The sequence below is a fragment of the Syngnathoides biaculeatus genome, chromosome 5, assembly GCF_019802595.1.
Source record: "Syngnathoides biaculeatus isolate LvHL_M chromosome 5, ASM1980259v1, whole genome shotgun sequence".
Taxonomy (NCBI): Eukaryota; Metazoa; Chordata; class Actinopteri; order Syngnathiformes; family Syngnathidae; genus Syngnathoides; species Syngnathoides biaculeatus.
Genome location: NC_084644.1, coordinates 15279704 through 15305454, shown reverse-complemented (window position 1 = coordinate 15305454; position 25751 = coordinate 15279704). Strand labels below are relative to the sequence as shown.

Below are 25751 nucleotides of genomic sequence, written 5' to 3'. Positions count from 1 at the left end.
GTCCAGACGTTCACCATTGAAAACACCCTGTGGCCCCTACTGTGGGAGCCGAACACGCTCCTTCTGACACGGAAGCTCTATTCGAAGAAGAGAACAAGAGCAATATTACCCTATTGTTTCGAGCCATATTTAGATGATGTGCGGATCACGGCCAAACCACCTCCGCGCCCAATCCATCTCTGCACGGTGGTGATAAAGACACCGCTTACGAACCAAACCGCGTCCCAGTCCGATCCGCTTCCGCGGCGGAGATGAGTCACTGCGGCCCAGCCACAACGAGCCACCCCTTGTCAACAAGGCCGGTGGCGATCCACAAGGCCTGCGGAGGCCGTCTTTCAGCGGTTGCTGCACGGAAGCCTTCCGATGCGCACATCAACACATTTACCACCCTAGCTGTAAACACACGTACCTGTCATTTGGAACCCAAGAAGCTCTCCTCCTTTGCACCTGTGCAATCCATTTTTCACTACAAACTAGATCTTTTGGAAAAGTATGAAGAGCGAATCTTCGAGCAATATCCGAGTGTTCGAGCAATATCCAGCAATACAACAAGTTGGCATTTTGGCTAACACGAAGGAACAACGAGCTACCTTCCAGCAGTTAAAACTAGTATAAACAGACAAGACCACTTTAGTGTGATACTGTGCTGTACGTCACTGCTTCTTCTTGAAAACCTTTGGGAGGGGTCGGATGCAGTGTGTTGGACAGTGGCCAAGTGGGGACCTTGGCGATCGATCCGATCCCCAGCTATAGAAACTGGCACTAGGCAGGAAAGGAGTCCGAGCTAGTGTGTGAGGTTGAGAGGTTCCGACTAGTTATAGTCTGACTCGACTCCACACAGGACATCACTTGGTTTCAGTTACCCATCCTCTTGAGAGGGGTTGGACTCTGTTCCACTCTGGAGTTGCCCTCGGTGAGAGGCACCAAATGAGTGTGGGTTTGCTTATTACCCCTCGGCTCGGGCCTTGTTGAGGGATAAGGGTGTCCACATGTCCACTTGGCACCAGGACACCCTAGGTTATAGGTGTCAAACTCTGGCCCGCGGGCCACATTTGGCCCGAAGTGTAATTATATTTGGCACGCGAGGCAATTTCAAAATATTAAAGCTGGCCCACCAGCGGCAGCGCAGTAATGTCACATTCACCGCTTACACTACAAATTCCACGATGCTTTGCTGTTGTTTCGGTGCGTCAAAACAACGCGACAGAGGTACACTGACCCTTCCTCTGTGTCAGTAGCGTCTATGGTAGCGATCATGGATTGTGTTAAGAAGGTAGTGAGCAGTCGTCGTGCACACTCCTTCGGCTAAAACCCCCGGTGGACTCCAGATCTCCGTTCCTCTCCCCCGGACCACACTGCGACCTCAAACTACAGCTGTCACTGTGTTACCCTACCAAGAAATGGAAAAAAGAAAGGCAGTATATATAAATATAACTTTTTTGGACAGGTGGGAGACGGAATATCTGTTTACATATGTACAAGACAGACCTTTTTGTCTTGTTTGTGGAGCCAACATGTCAGTAACCAAGGAGTAAAATATTAGACAAGACGAAACAAAACAACAGGACAAATATATGGAAATGGACACAACTGAAAGGAGCCACCAGGTGAAGGAAGAAGGAAGAAATGAAGAGCTTTGTTGTCATGGTAGAAAATATAATATTGTGGGAGTGGGAAAAGAAGGGGAAAAAAAAAATAATAAAAAATATCACCAAATCAGCACGACCCTTTAATGAGGGAGTTTGTAAAAAATGCATGATGAAGGTTTGTGACCAAGTGTGCCCAGAGGAGAAGCAGCCCTTTGCAAACGTAAGCCTGAGCAGAACACAACAGCTGAGTGCACATGCAAGCTTGCCACCAATCTACAACATGTCCAGTTGATGGAGAAGGGAAAAGATTTAATTTTTCCCTTGCTGTGGATGAGAGCGCACTGACTTCTAATACTACGAGGCTGTCAGTCTTCGTCCACGGCTTGGACTCAAATCTGTGTTACGGAGGAGCTTTTGGGATTTAAACCTACATGTGGCATAACCACAGGGAAAGAAATCTTTATGGAGGTTTGCAAATGTGTCAGTGAGATAAACCTGCCATGGGAAAAACTTGTGGGATTAACCACTGATGGTGTGCCAGCGATGAGTGGTAAAAAGAATCGACTGGTGGGCAGGATTCGTGAAAAGATGCTTGAAGAGAACTGTGTGGGTGAACTGTCTGTTTATCACTGCATTTTACATCAGGAATCCTTGTGTAATAAAGCTCTAAAGATGGAGGATGTTGTGAGCAAAGTAAAACTTCATTAGATCCAAAGGTCTCAATCATCAGCAGTTTTCATCAAGTGTTTTCTGGAAGAGAGTGGTTCAGAACACACAGATGTGCAGTATCACACAGAGGTGAGATGGTTAAGCTGTGGAAAAGTGAACAGATTTTTCGAAATGCGTGAAGAAATATGTCAGTTTCTAGAAAGCAAAGGGAAAGACAGCAGAGCTGGTAGCAAAAGTTTCTGTGTAAGCTGGTCTTTCTGTGTGACATCTCAAGCCACCTTGTTGCGCTGAACCTACAGCTGCAGGGGCGGGGACGCATCATCACAGATATGTATTTTAAAACTCAGATGTGCCTGTGGGAGAATCAGATGCTACAAGTGCACTTTGGCCATTTCCCCTGCTGCCAAACCATAAAAACGCAGCTCTCTACGGCCGTGTGTGCACAGTTTGCTGAAAAACTCAGTGTGCTCGGCGCTGAGTTAAGTCGGCTATTTGGCAACTTTGATGTCCAGATACTTAGATTTGAACTGCTTGGTAATCCCTTTGCAGTTGATGTGGAAAAAGGACCAACCAAGCTCCAAATGGAGCTGATTGAACGCCGGTGTAATGCAACACTGAAGTCAAAGTTTGATGCTGTCGAGGCTGCACAGTTTCCACAGTTCATCCCTGACACGATGCCTCAGCTCCACACCAAAGTTGCTCAATTGCTCTCCATGTTTGGTAGCACTTATATGGGCAAATTTTCTCCTCAATGAAGATGACCAAAATGTCTCACAGGAGACGTCTGATTCACGAACACCTTTGTTCGATAATGAATGTTTCCTCAGCTCAAACAATGAGCACCGACATTGATGAACTGGCATCCAAGAAAAGATGCCAGGTGTCTGGGCACATCAGAGTAGATCAGTGTGTCGGAAAATAAGCAGTAAATACATTTTCTATCCACTTTTTCTTGCTACTCCAAGGCCTGAATGGTTGATTTATTCATAGTTGTTTTTTTTATTTTCAAATTTATTAGCCTGTGTAAGAAGCAATGGAGGCCACATTTATCTCAGAAGGCTGCAAACAGAAAGGAGGCATTTATTTTTTATTTAAAGTGCCACTGTCGTGAAATGCATGATTTTTGTATGTTGATAATGAAAAAACAGCAGCCGACATGGACCTATGGCGTTTTCTCACCACAAAACATGATTTTGACGTATACAGCTCTTTGTAACTCTCGCCATGAAAACCCTCTCGAGGAAGCTGTCAACTGATCACCACCTGGTAGTGAGTTGGCTCCGATGGTGGGGTGAGATGGCCCAAACATATTGTGAAGATGGCCGGCAGAATTCAGCCATCTCCCAAAGAACTTTGCCCATGTTCCGGGAAAGAGGAGTTCCTTGATTCAAGGCCCCGGGGGTGGATGAGATTCTCCTGAAGTTCCTAAAGCCTCTAGATGTTGTAAGGGTGTCCTGGTTGAGATGCCTCTTCAACATTGCATGGACATCAGGGACAGTGGTTCTGGATTGGCAGACTGGGGTGCTGGTCCCCCTTTTTCGAAGGGGGACAGGAGTGTGTCTTCCAAATACAGGGGTATCAGACTGCTTAGCCTTTCTGGTAATATCTATTAAGGGGTGCTGGAGAGGAGGGTCCATCGGGAAGTGGAATCTCTGATACAGAAGTAGTAATGTGGTTTTCGTCCTGGCTGTGGAACAGTGGACCAGCTCTACACCCTCGGCAGGATCCTCGAGGGTTCATGGGAGTTCGCCCAACTAGTCTACATGTGTTTTGTGGACTTAGAGAAGGCGTTCGACCGTGTAACTCAGGGAGTCCTGTGGGGGGAGTATTCGAGAGTATGGGGTACCGAACCCCCTGGTATGGGCTGTTTGGTCCCTGTGAGACTGATGTCAGAGTTTGGTTTGCATTGCAGGCAGTAAGTCGGACACCCTTCGGAATGGAGTTGGACTCTTCCAAGGCTGTCCTTTGTCACCAATTCTGGTAATAACTTTTCTTGACAGACACTCTAGGCACAGACAAGGCATAGAGGGGTACAGTTTGGTGGCTTCAGTAAAGGATCTGTTTTTTGCAGATGACGTGGTTATTTTAGCTTCATCAAGGCGTGATCTCCAACTCTCGCTAAAGCAGTTTGCAGCAGAGTGTGTAGCAGCTGGGATGAGAATGAGCACCTCCAAATCTTACCTTTATCATGGTCATGAGCTGTGGGTCATGACCAAAAGAACAACATCCCAGATACAAGCGACCAAAATTTGTTTCCTCCCCAGGGTGTCTGGAGTCTTCCTTAGAGATAGGGTGAGAAGCTCAAGTCGTCCGAGAGGAGCTCAGAGTCAAGCTGTTGCTCCTCCACATTGAGAGGAGCCAGATATGATGGCTTGGGGATCTGATTCAGAAGCCTCCCGGATACCTCCCCAGCGAGGTGTTCCAGGTACGACCCAGTACACGCTGGATGGGCTGGAACTGCCTCAGGATCCCCCCGAAGAGCTGCATGAAGTAGCTGGGGAAAGGGAAGTCTGGGCATCCCTATGAAAACTATTGCCCCGCGAACTGACCCGGAAAATTGAGATATATATATAAATATATATATATATATAATATATATATATATATATATATAAAAACACACACACACACACACACCACACACACACACACACACACACACTCAAAGATGTATGCATGTATGACCTGCAGGCATCACTGTTCTCGCTGCCACTCTCTGTGCTTCCTGACTGACTTGAACTCTTGGAGCTGTTGTCAGTCTTGCTGTCCTGCTGTTGGTGTTCAGGCAGTAGTAGTAGAGCGTTCCTTAAACAAATGGCAGCAAATTCCATACTGGCTACTGGGATGGCTGCTGATTGGCCTTCACTGACGGAAAGACATCAATTTAGAAAATTAGAAAAAGCTCACTAAGAAAACTGGAATATAATACAAATAATATAACAAGTCAAGTATTCCATTATAATATATTATATGATGGAAGATGAAGTAGTGTGCTAGAGTACTAACCTGTAAATAGTGTTCTGCATAGATTGGGATGCCAATACAATCTTACGATGATATCCCTGTCCAACAATTGACTGAACAATGCCTTTTTTACAAGGTAAACCTTTGCTCTCCTGTTCAGAACCCTGCAAGCAAACAATAACATCCCTATTGGAAGGCAAATAGACCAGACAAAACAGAAGGGTCTTGGGAATAAAGATGTTAAGTTATCCATATTACCAGTAATTATGATCCGAATTTGAAAGGCATAACACAAATTTAATTTTACATAAATTTGTCTATTCCTAACGAATGCTTAGACTTTAAAAGAGAATTACAAACACTTGAAAGGAAAAAGCTGTGCAACAAGACTGTTGGGTTAGACAATTTTACCTGGAAAATTGTGGAAATTTAATTTCACATACCCCTTTATTTGTAGCAATGCAACATTCTGCAAGTCGCAGCCACAGTCGAGGGTTTGAATGGTAAACCTGTACCGCCTCAATCAGACACTCAAAGGCTGCCAGAGGTCTCCCAATGTGCAGCAGCTGGATGCCACAGTTATACAGAAGCTCATAGCGTTTGTTGGCCAGGAGAGCACACATGGGTATACCTGTAAATTTTTTTGCTACAATGTAAGGGGGGAGCAGAAGACAGGGTAAGAAAGTTCCTGTATGGTTACATGCAAAATCATAAACCAATGTGCTCTAAAGATGCATATTGCAACAGATTATGTTTTTGCAGTATGTTATTTGCAAATGTGGCTTTAAAATGCAATCGACCACTTAGAAGTAGATGAAATATCTATTGTATTTCTACAGTGACCTCCAAAAGTACTGGAATGGCAATGTCAATGGCTTTGTTTTTTATGTAGATGCAAGACATTTGAGTTGCAGATCAAAAGATGAATACTAGACAAAAGTTCAGAATTCCAGGCTTTTTTCTCTGTCCTGAGTTGTATAACGCTTAGATGTAAATAAAATAAAAGGGAAAATTATGAACTTGTTTCATTTTGATCTTTTAATCTTAGAAAGCGAAACGTCTTCTCGATAGAACAAAAACAAAGGAATTATTGTTTCAACACCTTTGGACGGGACTACTGTATATGAACACAAATAGCGATGGAATATGTAATCCATTAGTGTATTTTTTTTAATATAAGATCCTACTTTATTCCCGCATTCAGAACCTTCTGGCTTATGTAATAAAGCAGTTAAAGCGAATAAAAAGCGCTCCGTGATAAATGTCCAAGAGAAATGAAAAGCAACATGTGTAAAGATTGATGTCCCTCTGAGCCAATGAGATTCCAGGAAGATGTTTCGGCGATAGCCAATGAGAGAGCAGCTCTATCACGGCACACAAATCAAGATATAGGATGTGCATCATACGTAAAGATTGACATTCCTCCTAGGCAATGGGATGCCAGGAAGAGGATACGGCGATTGCTAATGGGAGAACAGCTCTATGGTGCCACACAAACCAAGATACAGGATGTTTACGTTCGGTGGAATTTGGGGGCTGCAAATCCAGCCCCAGCCCCCCTGCCCCCCCTCCCCCATCTTTCATATCCTGAATTTCCTTTGTAACCAGAGAATATTTTTTCGGGAGGCATTTCGTAACCTGAATTTTTCATTACTAGAGATGTTCGTAAGTAGAGGTCCCAAAGTATGTGGAATAGATTTAGCTACCAGTGTTCAAGGAGTACGAAAAACCCTATGATGTCAGCCAAAGTGATGGCAACCCCTGGAAGGAAAAACTCATCAGATCTATATGATTCAATTAGATGGCTTATTTTGAGTTCAACACAGCAAATTTCGCTAAAAGGCTATGACTGATTTGCATGTATGGAAATTAGCAAATGTTGAAGACAACTAGACTGTTCCTATTTATTGAAGATGTTTCACATTTCATCCACTTGTTTGTTGGAGATGTTTCACATTTAATTCAAAAGGCTTCTTCAGTACAAAATTTTAAACAAAGAACAGTCCCGTTGTCTTGATTAAGCCGCGGATTACCATTACATGGATGACTGAGAATCCAAATGGATATTATAATCATGATACAAAACTTTTAATTTATTGTGAAATCCACTTTAAAATTTATGTCTTAGGACTGCAGCAGTGAGTCGTTTTCTACGGGATGTTTAAAGGTCCTGTACCTTGACTATTTAGACCTCCATCGAGCAACTCTCTAACATGGAGACTGTATAAGTGTAAATTTAAAATGGAAAAAAACAAACAAACAAAAAAAAAAAACTAGTTTTTATCATACAAGTGTCCCCTCTGACAGCTACTCTGTTTTGTCCCTATTTGGCTAAAACCACCCCCTTTTATCTGATTGGTTGTCTCCATGCAGAAGACAGATTTGTGAGACCATACTGGCTTGGGAGCAGAAACAGAAGTGATGTCGATATGGTCAAGAAATTTGAAGGATCATATTTCAGTCCTCTCAGCGAAAAAACATCTGGAACTTATGAATCCGTCGACAATTCATTCATGTTTCACGTTAACTGAAGCGCCATAGAGACAATACCGGATACTAGAAAAAGTTGGTTTTAAAAAGATGTGATCTGACAATGTGCTGCATCTGGCACTTGCAATCTTGTACTGTAAGATGTAAATGTAGCAATTAAAACAACTTTCTTTGACTCACCTTGACCATTGCCACCATCCCCAAGCTGTGCACAAGTGTGGTCATTTTCTTGTAATGCCTTCTTGAAGTAGAAAATTCCAAGGTTATGTTTCCCCATTGCAAAGTGAATGCAGCCAAGATTGTTCCAGAACATACATCGAACACATTCACCTAGGTGATACAATTAAAATGTAGGTAAACTACTGAAATTTAATGAAACACTGACAATTTGCAACCTGACAGTTATAAAGGACTCAAACCAATTTTCAAAATCATCTATAATAATTCTAAGCTTATCCAATAAAGACAGTCTGGAAAGGCAAAGAGCAGTCACCTGTCTTGATTGGTCCGGGGTGTTCTGCAATGTTGGAGCTGTTGAGCAGCTTCACTGCTTTCCGGTAGTTTCCTCTCAGATATTCAAAGTTACTCTTAAGGAATAGGGACGGTGCAGACTGATAGGGAAGAAGAGTATGCAAGCATTTTTTTAAGCCAATCACAGGATGCATCGAGACAAACAGCCGCACTCAGAATCACACCTAGGGGCAATTTAGAGTGTCCAATTAATGTTGCATGTTTTTGGAATGTGGGAGGAAACCAGAGTGCCCGGAGAAATCCACGCAGGCATGGGGAGAACATGCAAACTCCATAGAGGCAGGTCCGGGATTGAACCCGAGAAGTTAAAGGTAGAAGCTCCACAAATAATGTAAGACATTTGCTAAATTTAATATGCATGTCAAAATGTAAAAACCCAGATGCAATTATGATGACACTTGGTGCAGAAAAAGCTTTTCATGAAGTTAACTGGACTTTCCTGTTAGCAATTATAATGCAAATGTGACTTTTGAGATTCGTTCATACTAGCAATATTATATAGTTCCAGAATACAACAATCACCTCAAACAGGATTATTTCACAAAGCTTTCCATTGCAAAGAGGAACCAGACAAAGATGTCCACTCTCACCAATCCTATTCGCAATAATCATTGAACCTCTTGCTGCAGCTATTCATTAGTTTTACTACTAAATGTATTTCCTCACTAGTGATCAGCATCACTGTCATTTTAACGGCTTGGTGGAAAAGTCTATAACCTACTCTCACTTAGGTCCAAGTATGTTCTCCCCAATCAGTCATAATCCAGATTTTGAAATTAATAATATATCCCTCAGCAACCCTTTTAGCAATTGTGAATAACAGAATTGACCACTTACAACAACTAATTAACAATAATGTTTTTAGGACACGAAGTGAAGTGTTCCACTTGAAGTGTTCCAAGAACTTCAAATAAGTGGGAATTTTCTTCAATACAATAAATCAAAACCTGCAATAAAAAAAAAGAAAAAGAATACCAACACCTCCAAGAGTTTGTCAAGCAAATAGTAAAGCTTCTCCCGCAAAGTAAATAAATCTTTCAAGAGCCTACAAATTAATTTTATGCACTAGATCAATACACCTACCAAACACCAAATGGGAAGATCTCTCCATATCTGCCAAGCGTAAGTACTGGATACAGATGTGAAATGATACATTTAGAATGACAAAAAATACATATCTACAGCTCATACATTCTAAAGTATTCCATCTAATACATTTTCCGCAGTACACTAAAAAAGGGCTTTTCTCCATTTAGTATTTTTGCACAGTGCATGCAAAATACACTATTTTAATGCATACCAATTTAATGCAACTGGACTTCAGTAACACAAAAACTATTGAAAAAATATTTTCAGTTGGAAAAAATTACATATACTCAGACAACCAGTCCGCTTTTCTTAACGCGCTGAATCTAGACTCTCGAGTTCTTTGCCTCTGTAGGGTGTCGTCTTGAAAATACCAGGAATATTTTCCCAAGGGTGAAAATAGACTTGACTTTTGTATTTGTTCTTAAGTTTGTCATTGTTGTCAGATGATTTCTATTATTCATATAGCTATTATCAATTTTATTTTTTTACTTTTATGATTTTTTTTTTCTTTTTAGAATTATCTCACTGTACCAATATATTTTAGATCAGTGTGCATGGTGGGACAAAAGATCCATTGAGTGGGGATTTTCTTCTCTTGTCCCTGTGTTTGCCGTTTTATCTTCTGTTGGGGTGGGGCATTTTATTTTCACCCAATAGTGATCTTAAGGACAGGGGGAAGGGATGAGCCCACAAAAATCAGGACAGTTTCTACTTCTTTTTCTTTAGGCTTGTCCCTTTAGGGGTTGCCACAGTGTGTCATCTTTTTCCATCTAAGCCTATCTCGTGCATCCTCTGCTCTAACACCCACTGTCCTCATGTCCTCTCTCACAACATCCATTAACTTTTTCTTTGGTCTTCCTCTCGCTCTTTTGCCTGGCAGCTCCATCCTCAGCACCCTTCTACCAATGTTGTCAACTCTCTCGCCTCTGAACATGTCAAAACTATTGAAGTCTTCTCTCTCTAACCTTGTCTCCAAAACATCCAACTTTGGCTGTCCCTCTAATGAGCTCATTTCTAATCCTATCCAACCTGTTCACACCAAGGGACAACCTCAGCATCTTCATTTCTGCTACCTCAAGTTCTGCTTCCTCTTGTTTCTTCAGTGCCACCGTGATGTCACTCTAATCTGTACATCATGGCCGGCCTCACCACTGTTTTGTAAACTTTGCCCTTCATCCTAGCAGAGACTCTTCTGTCACATAACACACCAGACACCTTCCGCCAGCTGTTCCAACCTGCTTGGACCCGTTTTTTCACTTCCTTACCACACTCACCATTGCTCTGGATTGTTGACCCTAAATATTTGAAGTCCTTCGCCCTCGCTATCTCTTCTCCCTGGAGCTTCACTCTTCCTTCTCCGCCTCTCTCATTCACGCAAATATATATATACTTCGGCCAATATTCATTTCCTCTACTTTCCAGTGCGTACCTCCATCTTTCTAATTGTTCCTCCGCCTGCTCCCTGCTTTAAATGCAGATCACAATATCATCGGCGAACATCATGGTCCAGATTCCAGTCTAACCTCGTCTGTCAGCATATCCATTACTACCGCAAACAGGAAGGGCCTTAGCGCAGAACCCTGATGCAGTCCCACCTCCACCTTAAATTCTTCTAACACACCAATGGGACATCTCATCGCTGTTCTGCTGCCCTCATAAATGTTCTGTACTATTCTAACATATTTCTCCACCACACCACACTTCCGCATGCAGTTCCACAGTTCCTCTCTTGGTACTCTGTCATAGGCTTTCTCTAGGACTACAAAGATACAATGTAGCTCCTTCTGACCTTCTCTGTACTTTTCCACAAGCATCCTCAAGGCAAAATAATGCATCTGTGGTACTCTGTCTCAGTATGAAACCATACTGATGCTCACAAATACTTCTGTCCTCAGTCTAGCCTGCACTACTCTTCCCCATAACTTCATTGTGTGGCTCATCATCTTTATTTCCACAGTTCTGAACATCACCTTTATTCTTAAAAATGGGGACTAGCACACTTTTCCTCCTCTTTCCTCTTCTGGCATCTTCTCTTCTGCTAGTATTCTATTGAATAAGTTGGTCAAAAACTCCACAGCCACCTCACCAAATTGCTTCCATACCTCTACTGGTATGTCATCAGGTCCAACTGTCTTTCCATTTTTCATTCAGTTCAGTGCCTTTTTAACTTCTCCCTTATGAATCATTGCCACTTCCTGGTCATTCACGCTTGCCTCTTCTACTCTATCTTCTCTCCCATTTTCTTCATTCATTAACTTCTCAAAGTACTTTTCCTATCTACTTAGCACACTACTGGCACCAGTTAACATATTTCCATCGCTATCCTGAATAAGCTTCACTTGCTGCACATCCTACCCATCTCTATCCCTCTGTCTGGCCAACTTGTAGAGATCATTTTCTCCTCCTTTCGTATCCCACCTGGTGTACCTGTCATCATATGCCTCTTGTTTAGCCTTTGCCACCTCTACCTTTGCCCTACGTCGCATCTCAATGTATTCCTTTGGCCTCTCCTCAGTCCTCTCCGTGTCCCACTTCTTCTTTACGAATCTCGTTCCTTGGATGACTTCCTGTATTTTGGGGTTCCACCACCAAGTCTCCTTCTCCCCTTTCCTACCAGAAGACACCCCAAGTACTCTCTTGCCTGCCTCTCTGATCACTTTGGCAGTAGTATTCCAGTCTTCTGGGAGCTCTTCCTGTCCATCTAGAGCAGGGGTGCTCAATGAGTCTTGGTCGATCGCGGGACAGTGTGCCCCAAAAAATAAATAAATACATAACACGTCATCCAATGCTCCTTCTAAACTGCGCACGTGCGCAATTGTGCACCGCTGATACAGTCTCGTAGCAGATATTCTGCGTTACGCCCAAAAAAAAAAACAAAAAACAAAAAAAAAAAAAACAATGCAAATTGAAAGTATAACATACAGCTCTTCAGTTTGTGGCATTTTGCAATGTCATTCAATGAGTGAGGGATCACTGGTTGTTTCATCTAATGGCACAATACACATACGTCCTGTAAAGGCTCCGTCACACCATGACGTTCAGGTCAACGTTCTCTGAACATTTCAATCGTTCTATTTTTCAGCGTTCTCAAATGAGGATGACACATCTGGCGTGTGATTAACGTGTGTCTAACGCATGACTAACGTGTTTCTAACGCACGAGAAGCGTGTAACAGCGACCAAATAAGATACTCCTAAAAACTATTAGCGTGTGCTAACGTGTCACTGGCGGGCGACGAGCGATTTGTCAATGTTAGACGAGCATGTTGAGCGTGTGACTAACGGGTGAATAACGACAGAATAGTGTTTTGCTGGCGTGTAATTTTTACAGTGGAACGGGAAAGGAAACGTCTGAAATTTCAGTTGTTCTCATGAGTTTCAACAGTTATCATCATGCCGCCTAGACGAAAAAAAGGTGGGGCGCAGACTTCAGCAACTAGCGCTGCAAGTAAGAATGCAAAGCCTCTTTCACTAGCAATGTCTTTGGAGGAAAAAGAACACCAGGAGGAAGAGCACGTCCGAGAAGTAATTCACCATGTGACACCCCCTGGAGGCCCTACACCATGAAAACCCCAGTGATGACGGTCCGACGGTAGCAAACGGTAAGTAACAACCAAGTAACGCTAGAGTAACGACTGACTAACGATAGCCAAACGCGTGCAACGCTCGGCGAACGTTACTAAAACGTTCCATGAACGTTCTGCAGCGTTTAAAATTAAATGTTGATGAACGCTGGTCTCGGTGAGAAGTTTTGTGCATGTTTCAAAACTTAGAGTACATGTCACATGCCTCTTGTTTAGCCTTCGCCACCTCTACCTTTTCCCTACATTGCATCTCAATTTATTTCTTACGCCTCTCCTCAGTCCTCTCCGTGTCCCACTTCTTCGCTAATATCTTTCCTTAGATGCCTTCCTGCATTTTGGCACAGTTTTACACCGGATGCTCTTCCTGACGCAACCCTCTGCATTTATCCGGGTTTGGGAGCGGCTGGCAGGTAGCACAATATTGTGCTGCCCAACAAGCTGCAGATAGTCAAAAAGAAGAAGCAATCAAATAAAGTCAGCACACAAGGTACAGAAATGACATACTGCCTGTGTGAAAATATAAAGGATATGGCATTTAAAGGATATGTGGATAGAAGGGATTCAAACCACAATGGTCCTCAAAATCAGGACAGTTTACAAGATGAAAAAGGGTTTTAAGCCATATATCAACAATTGTCTTTGCACGTTTCAGCACGTATATTCAAACGTTTAATGTATTTACTGTAGAAAACAAACAAGGAGTTAGATTTTTGAGCACTTTTTGAGATTTTAATCTTAAATTTATGTGTTAATATAAAAAAGGTCTACGTGGGATTCTCAGTTTAAAACAGTATTTTGTTATTATGGCGGTGACATACCTGAAAGTCGGAAGGCACCCTAGTCCATCAAAATCTTGAGCTAAGCATAGTAGTAGTAAAATACATCTGTCCATTTTATGGTACCACTTATCCTCACTAAGGTTGTACGTGTGCTGGTGCTTATCTCAGTTGAGTTTAGATGAAAGGAGAGATGCAGACTGAACTGGTCACCAGCCAATCACAACCATTCACACTCAGTTTTTAATTCTTCAGTCTTCAATTAACCTGTTTCTGAAATGTGGGAGGAAATCGGAGTACCTGGAGAAAACCCCCGCAGGGCAACACGGAAACTCCGGACAGGGGTGGCGGGATTTTAACCTCTGTCCTCAGAATTTTAAGGCAGATTTGTTAAACCAGTAGTTATGTCAGAATGACAAACATTTTTGTTTGAAAAACACTTCTAGACCATAGATGTAAAAATTAAAACTAATGATCTTTAAAGTGTACTATGGCAATTTTTCAAAAACATTGGGACATCACAAAGAGATGCTGTACTGGCAAATGTGATGTTGCAAATGGACTCACGTTTCCTGCTGTGTTCATCACTGACTTTATCTCCCTTTTACATGCCTTTGAAGATTTCATCTGAATGTAGGCTCTTACTTTGTACTAAAAAGGAAGAGGCGGAGTCATTATGGAGGTGAGAGCAAATGCAGATAAGTATCATAGTTGAGATCTCGTCCAGCACACCTGGTGCATCTTTGATTTAGCAGCCTCAAACATGGCGGAAAACTCTGCCTTCTGGTTTCCACCATCTTTGTTGTTCTAGAATTTAAAAAAAAAAAAAAAAAAAGGCTTACAGCACAATTTCACAGGAGTCAGATGAACCTAAAAGGTGTCACATATATACATATATATTCTGTATTGCTTATCCTCACTAGGGCCGTAAATTGCTCCACAATACAACTGGTAGTATGAAATGTAGCAACAAGGAAGAAGCATAATACATTGTCAAGCAAGTTATTATGAAATAAAATTATTCCCAGTTGCTGTCTTGATTTGCATTTTTTAAGTGTGACTTTCTGCCTTGGCCACTGAAGAATATTTTATTTGTTTGCCTTCAGAAAGTTTAAGTTTATTTTCACAGCATATTTAGGGTCATTTATCAATCTTTACTGTGGAGTACAATAAACTCGTACGCAATATTTGCTTGAATTTGATCAGAATGCAGAGCCTTGAGCTTTTCAGATTGCACATGAATTCACATGAAAGAGAAACTCCCTTCCTCCAAGCTTCTCTAGCTCACCGTCTTGCCTGCCATCTGCAAGTAGATCTACAACTTCCTGATGGGCATGACACAGCAGATGAGGCTGGGTGATACTACCCCAATCCACACGCACTACCAGCACTGGGGCAGCCCAACGTTGTGTCCCCTCTCCTCTCCTCTTCTCACTCTACACACGCCTATCTTCCTCATCATCTATCATCTTCTTCTCTAACACCAACTGGCTCTTCATCTGCCGAAGAATCCGCTTTGCTCCTCTTTGTCTTCGAACCACAGTAGCAGAATTTCCACTGATGCCCTGGAGGTTAACGGTGCGAGGAGCAGGGGTTGTTAATCCGGGCCCGACCGATCCAGTATGGGATTCTTTTGATGAACACACATATTTGTTTGGAAAAGTTTTAAGTTTTGGGACCGGCCTACAGATTGCACTGGCTTGTATCGCCAAAGGGATGCATTAGATGAATATCAACTTCTTCTTCTTCTTTCGGCTTGTCCCGTTAGGAGTCGCCACAGCGTGTCATCTTTTTCCATCTAAGCTTATCTCGTGCATCCTCTTCTTTAACACCCACTGTCCTCATGTCCTCCCTCACCACATCCATCAACCTTTTCTTTGGTCTTCCTCTCGCTCTTTTGCCTGGCAGCTCCATCCTCAGCACCCTTCTACCAATGTACTTACTCTCTCACCTCTGAATGTCCAGACCATCGAAGTCTGCTCTCTCTAACCTTGTCTCCAAAACATCCAACTTTGGCTGTCCCTCTGATGAACTCATTTCTAATCCTATCCAACCTGTTCACTCCAAGCGAGAACCTCAGCATATTCATTTCTGCTACCTCAAGTTCTGCTTCCTGTTTCTTCAAAGCCACCGTCTCTAATCCGTACATCGTGGCTGGGCTCACCACTGTTTTATAAACTTTGCCCTTCATTCTAGCGGAGACTCTTCTGTCGCATAGAACACCCGACACCTTCCGCCCGCTGTTCCACCCCGCTTGGATCCGTTTCTTCACTTCTTTACCACACTCCCCTTAGCTCTCTATTGTTGACCCCAAGTATTTGAAGTCATGCACCCTCGCTATCTCTTCTCCCTGAAGCTTCACTCATTCTGCTCCCCCCTCACATTCATACACATATATTCTGTTTTACTTTGGGTAATCTTCATTCCTCTCCTTTCCATTGCGTGCCTCCATCTTTCTAATTGTTCCTCCGCCTTTTCCCTGCTTTCAATGCAGATCACAATATCAACTCTGTCTTCAAAAAAGCCCAACAAAGGATGTACTTCTTGCAGCTTCTAAGGACGCACAGGCTGTCAAAAGAGCTGCTGAGACATTTCTACAGAGTGGACATCAAATCAGTACTGCGTACCTCTGTCACAGTCTGGTTTGGGGCTGCCACAAAAAACGACAACCGACTGCAGTAGACAAGCAAACGGATAAGGCAATTTACATGTAAAATGGGTTTTTACTTCCAAATGATTCACGTTACGAAATGACTTCCGGAACGGATTACTTTCCTAAGTAGAGGCACCACTGTATTAGTAATACATACTGGAGATTTTGATTTACATGTTTATTTCATAAACATGAACAAAACAACAAGCCTGCTACTAAACAATCAGTAATCACCCAGAAACAGGAAATGCAAGTTAACCGTACTGAGCATGTACGGAAGGGATGCCAAAAGCACATGTTCCGATCTGCTTCACGTACTGCGAGCGCATTTACGTCGAAAGTCGTAAACATAATGAGCCATGTCAAAGGAAATTCAGTTGCACCAGGCGTACTAAATGTGTCAATCGCGAGACAGTTTTGGTTGATCGTGTGACAGCGTGCCCCCCCCCCATCCCCCAAAAATACGTTCGACTATCATTAACCTCGTCGCTTGATTCAGGTGTGGCAAATACATCGAGCGCACGCACATAAAGGCGTGTTCTAGCAATCTGGCCTCCGATTTAGGGCAGTTGCGTAGATGTGTGCATGGACCACACCCCCGCCCCGGTCCTCCTCCCCTATTGGTCCCCTCTGCCCCACTGGTCGATCGGTAGAGGCTGCCTGCTTGGAAGGTAGATCTTGGAGGTGAAAAAAATCTGGGTATCCCTGAGTTACATTGAAAACATTTCTGGGATATAACAGGTAATGTTTCAGTATCTAACTATAATAAGAAAGATTATGATTTATTTTGACTTGATCGAATTTCTAACGTTAGACTAGTCTGTCCATATATCTAAAAGCTAACGGTCATTTTCCCGGGGTACGCGTTATCTTTTCCCCTCTACATGCTTAAGGAAAATATAGATCTACTGCAAGCTTTCATCAATGGATTGACAATAGATACCACCGTAAATCACGCTAGATTATAAGAATACATCACGATTGCAAACAGGAATATTTATTACAATGTATCGCTAGCATGTTGCCACTAACGCCGATCATGTTGAACTAAACTTTGAGCATGTTTATTCCTTGACAGGCCAGTGCATTTAAGTTTTCTTCAGATCAAGTTTGTCAGATCAACAACTTTTATTGATGAAAATTTTTAAATACCATTTTATATCATGTTCTACTAATAGTTGAAATTGGAAATGATCGTTTCTGAGTTTGAATTATTTTTTTCTATTTTAGTTATGTATTTGTTTATTTTTAATTTACAGTTATGTTATATTAATCCAGTAAGTTATTTCAAGGTTTTGTGATTCCACCACTAATCACACCCACGGCTTTATCTACGGGCATGACTGACCACACCCGTACATTTTTCAAATGTGACTGGGTACAGGCACACTATATAAGAGTAACATAATGTGCATAATGCGCCCCACAGGTAGGATGTGACCTCGATTTGAAAGAGGAATTCTGGAAGGAACTACACGAATCTGCTCTAAATGCTACAAGACTCTGCATCTTTGCACAACTGTGACTCTTATAAGAAATAGATCTTTATTGATTGAATGTCTATTCTTCGTTCTTACTAGTTTGTTTGTTATTCTTCTCAGTGCTAAACATGAATGTCGTACCAGGGTGCCACAGACTGCCGGAGACAAATTCCTTGTTTATTGCTGTATACATGGCCATTAAAGCAGATTCTGATTAAATAACGTCATCTACATTCTGAAGGACTAAAACAGGAACTGCTGCATCATGAAGAAGCTCTCTTTTCTTGTCGAGATAATGTGTATGTTTCAGAATTGTCTTACTTTTCATTCGAAAAACCATGAATGTGTGACTTAGTCATAAAATTGGCTACCTCCACTTTGTAGTTCTTGTTACTTCCTTGTACAGATAGTTTATCCAGCACAGCCAAGAGGTGTAGGGCTTTCTCTGGCTGGAATGTGAGCAAGTACAGATCCACCAGCAGGAAACACACAGCCTGAGCAAACTTCTCTTCTAGGACAAATAACAGAATGACTCCATGCCAAACAGGATGGCTACATTACAAAGCACAACAATCTTACACTTTATATAATGGCTCACATACTGCTACATATTTTGAAAGACATTTAAGAAAAAAAAAATAGTCATTGCATCACGCCATACCAAAGGGTTCCAGAAATTGATAGAGCTTCTCTCCAATGGAAATGGCTTCCGAGTATTGCCGGAAATGATAGTGGACAATAGCTTGATTGTAATACAACAAACTATTTTCAACATCGTCCAACCCATCAACATCTTCAGTGGCTGTATGAACCTGGATGATTGTCAGAGGAATTGAGAAAAGTAGCAACAGTGCGAGGCATTTCTTCACAATTCACTTCAAATGAACAACATTAAGAATCTGAAAGCCCATCGACAGAAAAGACCCACATTCCCTTACCTGGCTTTTCATTACCATTAGGGTTTGCTTCAGGTTTCCTGTGGTAGTTTGACCACTTTTGTAAAACTCTACAACAGCTTTATTCAAAGCGATCTTGTAGTCCTCTTTATTCAACTCTTGCAGGGCATCAAGATGTCTCAAAGACTCGTTGTACTTGCCAGCCTGTGAATACAACATAGGTGTAATCATTTGAATTGTTCTGACAATGTGAGGAACATTATTGTCAGACTACAACCCCTTTGTTTATGAAACATGAGCTGGTGGTATCTGGAATATTCAGGATCTTGCCTAGTATGGCTACCAATATCGTTGACTCCATTATTTAGTGCACTGAGTGGAAAAAAATAAGTGTTGGACCCTCTCCTGATTTCTCGTTTGATTGCACAGTCAAGGAGAACAAGTAAAATGTATTTTTGATTATTATAATTTTTTTTTATTGTTAAAGGGAGAAAACAAAACAAACTGTCACCTGTGTGGAAAAGGTAATTGCCCCCATTAAAGCTAATAATTGGTTGGGTCACTTTCAGCAACAAGAACTGCAATCAAGCATTTGTAATAACTTGCAATGAGTGTCTTACAGTGCTGTGGAGGAATTTTTGCCTAATTATCTTTGCAAAACTGTTGTAACTGTCCCACATTGGACGGTTTTCGAACATGAGACACCTTTTTAAAGGGGAAATCCACTGGTTTGCGTCAACAATGTATCCAATAGGTCATGTAATATGTACTGTATTTTGACAATGTGATGTTAAATCCTCTCTCATTTAATAGTGTGAACACAAATCAGACAAAAATTTAAAGTAAAATGTTGAAGTCCTGACCAAAAAAAAAGTTCTCCAAGGCCCAAGCCCAGATTATTTGACCCCCATCCTCCTGTCACTGGATAGCACATTTGTCATTAAAATATGCTTAAAATATGCCATCTTATCTCAAGACAAATTGTGAACTATTCAGTAAAAACATGTGAAATTGTCCTTTTCCCCACATTATACATATTATAGTATAGGTATAGAATATACATGAAATTATTATATATTCTAATATAGAATTTCTACACCTTACAGCAAAACATGTTAAAGAAGTTGATCTGTAGGAATTACTATTAACGTTTAAGTGTCAAACATGTTATGTCGTGTTGTACTGATACACTCGACCAGATTGCTCACTATCTAATAGTAGTATAATGAGTTGCCTTTAATAGTTTGTTATATATATATATATATATATATATATATATATATATATAGTCACATTTGAAAACTATACGAGTGTGGTCAGTCATGCTCGCAGATAAAGTTGTGGGTGTTATTAGGGATGACCTTAAAATAACTTACTGGATTAATATAACGTAACTGTAAATCAAAAATAAACAAATACATAGCTAAAATAGAACATTTGAAACTCAGAAATGATAATTTCCAATTTCAACTGATATTACTAGAACGTGATATAAAATGGTATTAAAAATTAAATAAAAATTCTTATCTGACAAACTATCTGAATAAAAGTTAAATGCACTGGCCTGTCAAGGAATAAACAAGAACAGACTATACCTGCAATGTTTTGAAAATGCTGAAAGTTTAGTTCAACATAACTGGCGCTCGTGGCAACAAGCTAGCAATACATTGTAACAAACATTCCTGTCGCCAATGTGTTTTTGTGGTGGGGGGGGAGCACGCATCGCGAGACTGCCGTAAATAGGTCGGCTTGCTAGAAAGCGCTTTTATGCATGTGCTCGACGTAATTGCCACACGTGAATCAAGTGATGAGGTGGATGATAGTCTAACGTCTTTTTTTTTTTTTTTTTAAACGCCATCACACTGCCTCGCGATCAACGCATTGAGCACCCCTGGTGTAACTGAATTTCCTTTGACATGGCTCATTATGTTGATGACTTTCGATGTAAATGCGCTTGCAGTATGTAAAGCAGCTCTGAACATGCGCTTTCGCCTAACTTCCGTACAAGCTCAGTACAGTTAACTTGCATTTGCTGTTTCCGGGTGAATACCGGTTGTTTTGTTAACAACGTTTAAGAAATAAACACGTAAATTAATGTCAAGACTACACAAAATAAGCAACGTCTTGAGTGATATGCAAGGGGAGGGGCGTTACTGTTACTAGTGTTAGTGCCTCAACATGGCTATGCTCATGAAAGCAAAACAACGAACTCAAACGCATGTTCATTCAATGTTGTCAACTAATATCTGGATTAATTTTAGGCTATTCTCCCTCAATTTTCCGGAGGAATTTTCATGAAAATTTGAAAATCCGGAATTCCGGGAAAATCCAGAGGACTTTCATCACTGATAATGGTCATGATGAACCATATAATATCAACCAAGCTGGGGAAGAAAGCCTCGAAGAACCTTTACCATTAAAATGTGTCAATTACCAACAGCTGAAGCCAGGCATAGTAATATATAATTCTCTTTGAAATTCTCATTATTTTGGCATTGAACAAAATTTAATCATTTTGATCGTGACTGACCTGAAACAGTAGAGGTTTACGCTGATTGGACTTCAGACAGTGAGACAAAAAGAATTTGTGCTTTTGGACAGCGTATGTAAGCGTCTGGCTTAAAGTATAAATAAAATCTAAAAAAAAATGTTTTATTGAAGAGGTTTCTATTCCCTTTACAGCATGTTTCTATGAAATAAGAGCACCTTGACATTTTTCTTCACAATACCCACGTACATTCCAATACCTGCTCATTACTACGTCATTATGTTTATGGGTCAATATCTTAAAAGATGATCGTGTAGAGAACAAAAAACATTTTACAAGGTTAATGAAAACAAAAGTAAGAACACTCACCACAAACAATTCATATGCATTGGCTGCCATTTCACTCTCTTGGTCTGTCATTCCAGATGACATGTCATGCTTTCCCTCATTTTGCTCTAATGGGAAAGAATGCAAATGCATGAAAATGTACAAAATTACACTCAACAGTGTTGAGCAGTGCTTACAATATCTTTACATGAGCATTATCAGTCATCCTGATATTTGACTATTTTTAAGACAAACAGCCTCTCCAGATCAACTTGAAACATTTGTAACAATATTGCTTTGTTTACAATCAGCAAAAAGTACTCGACAAAAGCTTATGAAGTTAGAACAATTAGGAATCTATCAATCTGCAGCTGTGGGAACAGCAAAAAGCAGCAAATAAATACCCGTCTTCAACCAGGATATGTGAAATCCAGACATATACAGTGCAATGAAAAAGGATTTGCCGCTTCGTTATTTGTTTTTTAGCCTATAACATATAAAGGTTTCAAATCCATCCATGCATCCATTTTCTGCATTGCTTATCCTCACAAGGGTTGCAGGAGTGCTGGAGCCTATCCCAGCTATCAACGGGCAGGAGGTGGAGTGCACCCTGAACTGGTTGGGAGCCAGTCAGGTTTCAAATCATCAATCCCGTCTCAGAGAACCAAAGGAAATATAAAACGCAGTTTACAAATGACAATTATTAAGGCACAAAAAAAGTTCAAACCTTTCTGACCCTAACCCTAATAACGGGATGTGCGTTCGTGATCGTTTTTAATTCATCCTCCTGTGAACTAAAACCACAAAAAATGTAGTCTACTACGTGCAATTGAGGTAGATTCTTCTTTGACGCACACTGAAAGTTTTTCTTCTTCTACACATTGGAGGCATCTGTGCATATCCCTCCCAGAGTGTATTATAGGGAACGGCCATGTTTGAACCACTTCATTCAAACAAGTTTTGTGTTGTACATTTAAACGCATAGCCGTGAGTGACAAAAAGCCGGCTTTGGCAAATGCTGCGCGTCGGGCTAGCAGATGGCGGCAGCGCTGAAGAATGCAGCCGACAATGCCTCACTCAGCCATGTGCGACGACAACGCAGTAAAGCGTCCAGGCTCGACGGTGTTGTTCATCGCGTACTGCGGCGGCTATGAACACCCCCCTAAAAGCAGCACGGCTCTGCTCCGTGATAAGCCACCTCGGCGCTGAAAATGAGCCACACCGGCCGGCTGTGATGAGCCGAAGTGGGTTATCTCTACCGCGGAAGTGGATCGGACGGGGAGGCGGTTTGGCCGTGATCGCATATCATCTGAATATGGCTCGAAACAATAGTGTAATATTGCCCCGATAACTTCACTCGGTTGTGTGGTGTTCTCCTTTTTGAAAAGAGCTTCCGTGTCAGAAAGTGCGTGTTCGTCTCCAATAGTAGGATGCACCGTATGTTTTCATTGGGTGACGTCACGGACAGAGGATGGAGCCAATATGGCGACCACTTGGATGTCGTAGAATGACACGTCTGCGCATGGATGACGCGCTCTATTTTTCATTACAATATCTATTTTAGAATGTTTATAGAGATGACACTTGACCTTTAATGTGATTAGTGGCTATGCCCCACAGGTAGGATGTGACCTCGAGTTGAAAGAGAAATTCTGGAAGGAACTACACGAAGTACAGTGAAGAAAATAAGTATTTGAACATCCTGCTATATTGCAAGTCCTCCCACTTAGAAATCATGAAGGAGTCTGAAATTTTCATCAAGGTGCATGTCTGCTGTGAGACAGAGAATCTAAAATGAAAAATCACAACGTATGATTTTCTTAAAGATTTATGTGTGATACAGCTGCAAATACGTATTTGAACACCTATCAGCTACAGTTCTGACCCTTAAAGACCTGTTAGTCCACCTTTAAAAGTCTACCTTCACTCCATGTATTATTATCCTGAATCAGATGCACCTGTGTGAGGTTGTTAGGTCCATTAAGACACCTGTCTACCCCATACAATCAGTGAGACTCAAATTTGTAACAAGGCCTGAACCAAAGAGCTGTCCAAAGACACCAGAGACAAAATTGTACAACTCCACACGGGCTACAGAGAAATTGTCAAGCAGCTTGGTGAAAAAAGGTCCACTGTTGGAGCAATCATTAGAAAATGGAAGAAGCTAGACATCTCAATCGGAGCAGAGCCCCATGCAAAATATCACCTTGTGGGGTCTTAATGATCGACAGGACTTGGTCAATATCCTGAAAAGGGCTGGAACCACCGTTTCCAAGGTGACTGTTGGTAATACACTGAGACGTCATGGTTTGAAATCATGCATGGCATGGAAGGTTCCCCTGCTTAAACCAGCACATGTCAAAGCCCGTCATAAGGTTGCCAATGACCATTTGAATGATATAGAGGACTCATGGGTGAAGGTTTTGTGGTCAGATGAGACCAAAATTGATCTTTTTGGTCATAATCCCACTAACCGTGTTTGGAGGAAAACAAATGCGTTCCATCCCAAGAACACCATTTCTATTGTGAAGCATGGGGGTGGTAACATCATGCTTCGGGGGTGTTTTTCTGTACATGGGACAGGACTACTGCACTGTATTAAGGAAAGGATTACCGTGGCCGTGTATTGTGAGACAACCTCTTTCCCTCAGTCAGAGCATTGAAGATGATGTCTTTCAACATGACAATGACCCGAAGCGCACAGCCAGGAAAACCAAGGGGTGGCTCCGTAAGAAGCATATCAAGGTTCTGGCATGGCCTAGCCAGTCTCCAGACCTAAACCCAATAGAAAATCTTTGGAGGGAGCTGAAACTCTATGTTTCTCAGCGACAGCCCAAAGACCTGCCAAATCTAGAGAAGATCTGTGTGGCGGAGTGGGCCAAAATCCCTCCTGCAATGCAAACCTGGTGAACAACTACAGGTAACTGACCTCTGTAATTGCAAGCAAAGTTGACTGTACCAAATATCAACATTGGTTTTCTCAAGTGTTCAAATACTTATTTGCAGCTGTATCACACAAGTAAATCATTAAAAAAAAGTGATTTCTGGATTTTTCTTTTTAGATTATCCCTCTCACAGTGGACATGGACCTACTATGAAAATTTCAGACCCCTCCATGGGTTCTAACTTGCAATATAGGTGTTCAAGCACTTATTTGCTTCACTGTATATTCTGTTTTACTTTGGCTAATCTTCATTCCTCTCATTTCCAGTGCATGTCCCAATCTTTCTAATCGTTCCCCCACCTGATCCCTGCTTTCACGATATCATGTTCCAAGGGGATTCCAGTCTAACCTCATCCGTCAGCCTATCCATGACCACAGCAAAGAGCTGATCCCTGACGCAGTCCCACTTCCACCTTAAATTCTTCTGTCACACCTACGACACACTTCACCATTGTTCTGCTGCCGTCATACATGTCCTGTACTATTCTAACATATTTCTCCGCCACACCAAACTTGCGCAAGTAGTACCACAGTTCCTCTCTTGGTACTCTGTCATACTGCAGGCTTTCTCTAGATCTACAAAGACACAATGTAGCTCCTTCTGATCTTCTCCGTACTTTTCCACAAGCATCCTCAAGGCAAAATAATGCATCTGTGGTACTCTGTCTCGGCATGAAACCATACTGCTGCTCACAAATACTTCTGTCCTCAGTCTAGTCTCCACTACTCTTTCCCATAACTTCATTGTGTGGCTTATCAACTTTATTCCTCTATAGTTTCCACAGCTCTGCAAGTCACCTTTGTTCTTAAAAATGGGAACTAGCACACTTTTCCTCCATTTTTAGGCATCTTATCCCCTACTAGCATTCTGATAAAGAAGTTGGTCAAAAACTCCACTTCCACCTCTCTAAATTGCTTCCATACCTCGAAAAGGTATAATAATCAAGACAACCTGGCCTTTCCATTTTTCATCCTCTTTAGTGACTTTCCAACTTCCCCCTTATTAATCATTGCCACTTCCTGGTCCTTCACACTTTCCTCTTTGATTCTTCTCTCTCATTTTCTTCATTAATCAACTGCTCGAAGTATTCTTTCCATTTATTTAACACACTACTGGCACCAGTTAACATATTTCCATCTCTATCCTTAATCCCCCTTAGCTGCTGCACATCTTTCCCATCTCTATCCCTCTGTAGAGATCCTTTTCTCCTTCTTTCGTGTCCAACCTGGTGTACTTGTCATGATTTGCAGCAATCTCAGCCTCAAATGAT

General features: G+C 41.6%; 1 protein-coding gene and 1 long non-coding RNA gene across 9 annotated transcripts in view; both read right to left on the bottom strand.

Annotated features, from left to right (window-relative positions):
• cnot10 (CCR4-NOT transcription complex, subunit 10) overlaps positions 1-25751 on the bottom strand; it is a 65318-nt gene that overhangs the window by 12886 nt on the left and 26681 nt on the right. For 5 of the 8 annotated variants that reach the window (XM_061819413.1, XM_061819412.1, XM_061819410.1 and 2 more), the window contains 11 exons: positions 21579-21664; positions 18764-18925; positions 18487-18637; positions 18197-18336; positions 14424-14498; positions 14259-14342; positions 8206-8323; positions 7893-8042; positions 5666-5868; positions 5265-5386; positions 4944-5123 (listed from right to left, as the gene is read on the bottom strand). In XM_061819413.1, the coding sequence (XP_061675397.1) occupies positions 4944-5123; positions 5265-5386; positions 5666-5868; positions 7893-8042; positions 8206-8323; positions 14259-14342; positions 14424-14498; positions 18197-18336; positions 18487-18637; positions 18764-18925; positions 21579-21641 (1448 nt within the window). In that variant the 5' untranslated portion in view covers positions 21642-21664. The remainder of the gene's footprint in view (positions 1-4943; positions 5124-5264; positions 5387-5665; positions 5869-7892; positions 8043-8205; positions 8324-14258; positions 14343-14423; positions 14499-18196; positions 18337-18486; positions 18638-18763; positions 18926-21578; positions 21665-25751) is intronic. The other 3 variants (XM_061819411.1, XM_061819409.1, XM_061819414.1) reach the window with 3 other exon arrangements.
• Positions 8330-14251, bottom strand: LOC133500573 (uncharacterized). The gene is made up of 3 exons (XR_009794948.1): positions 13183-14251; positions 9327-9372; positions 8330-9190 (listed from the first exon to the last, which is right to left on the bottom strand). It is a non-coding gene; the product is annotated as an uncharacterized LOC133500573 (long non-coding RNA).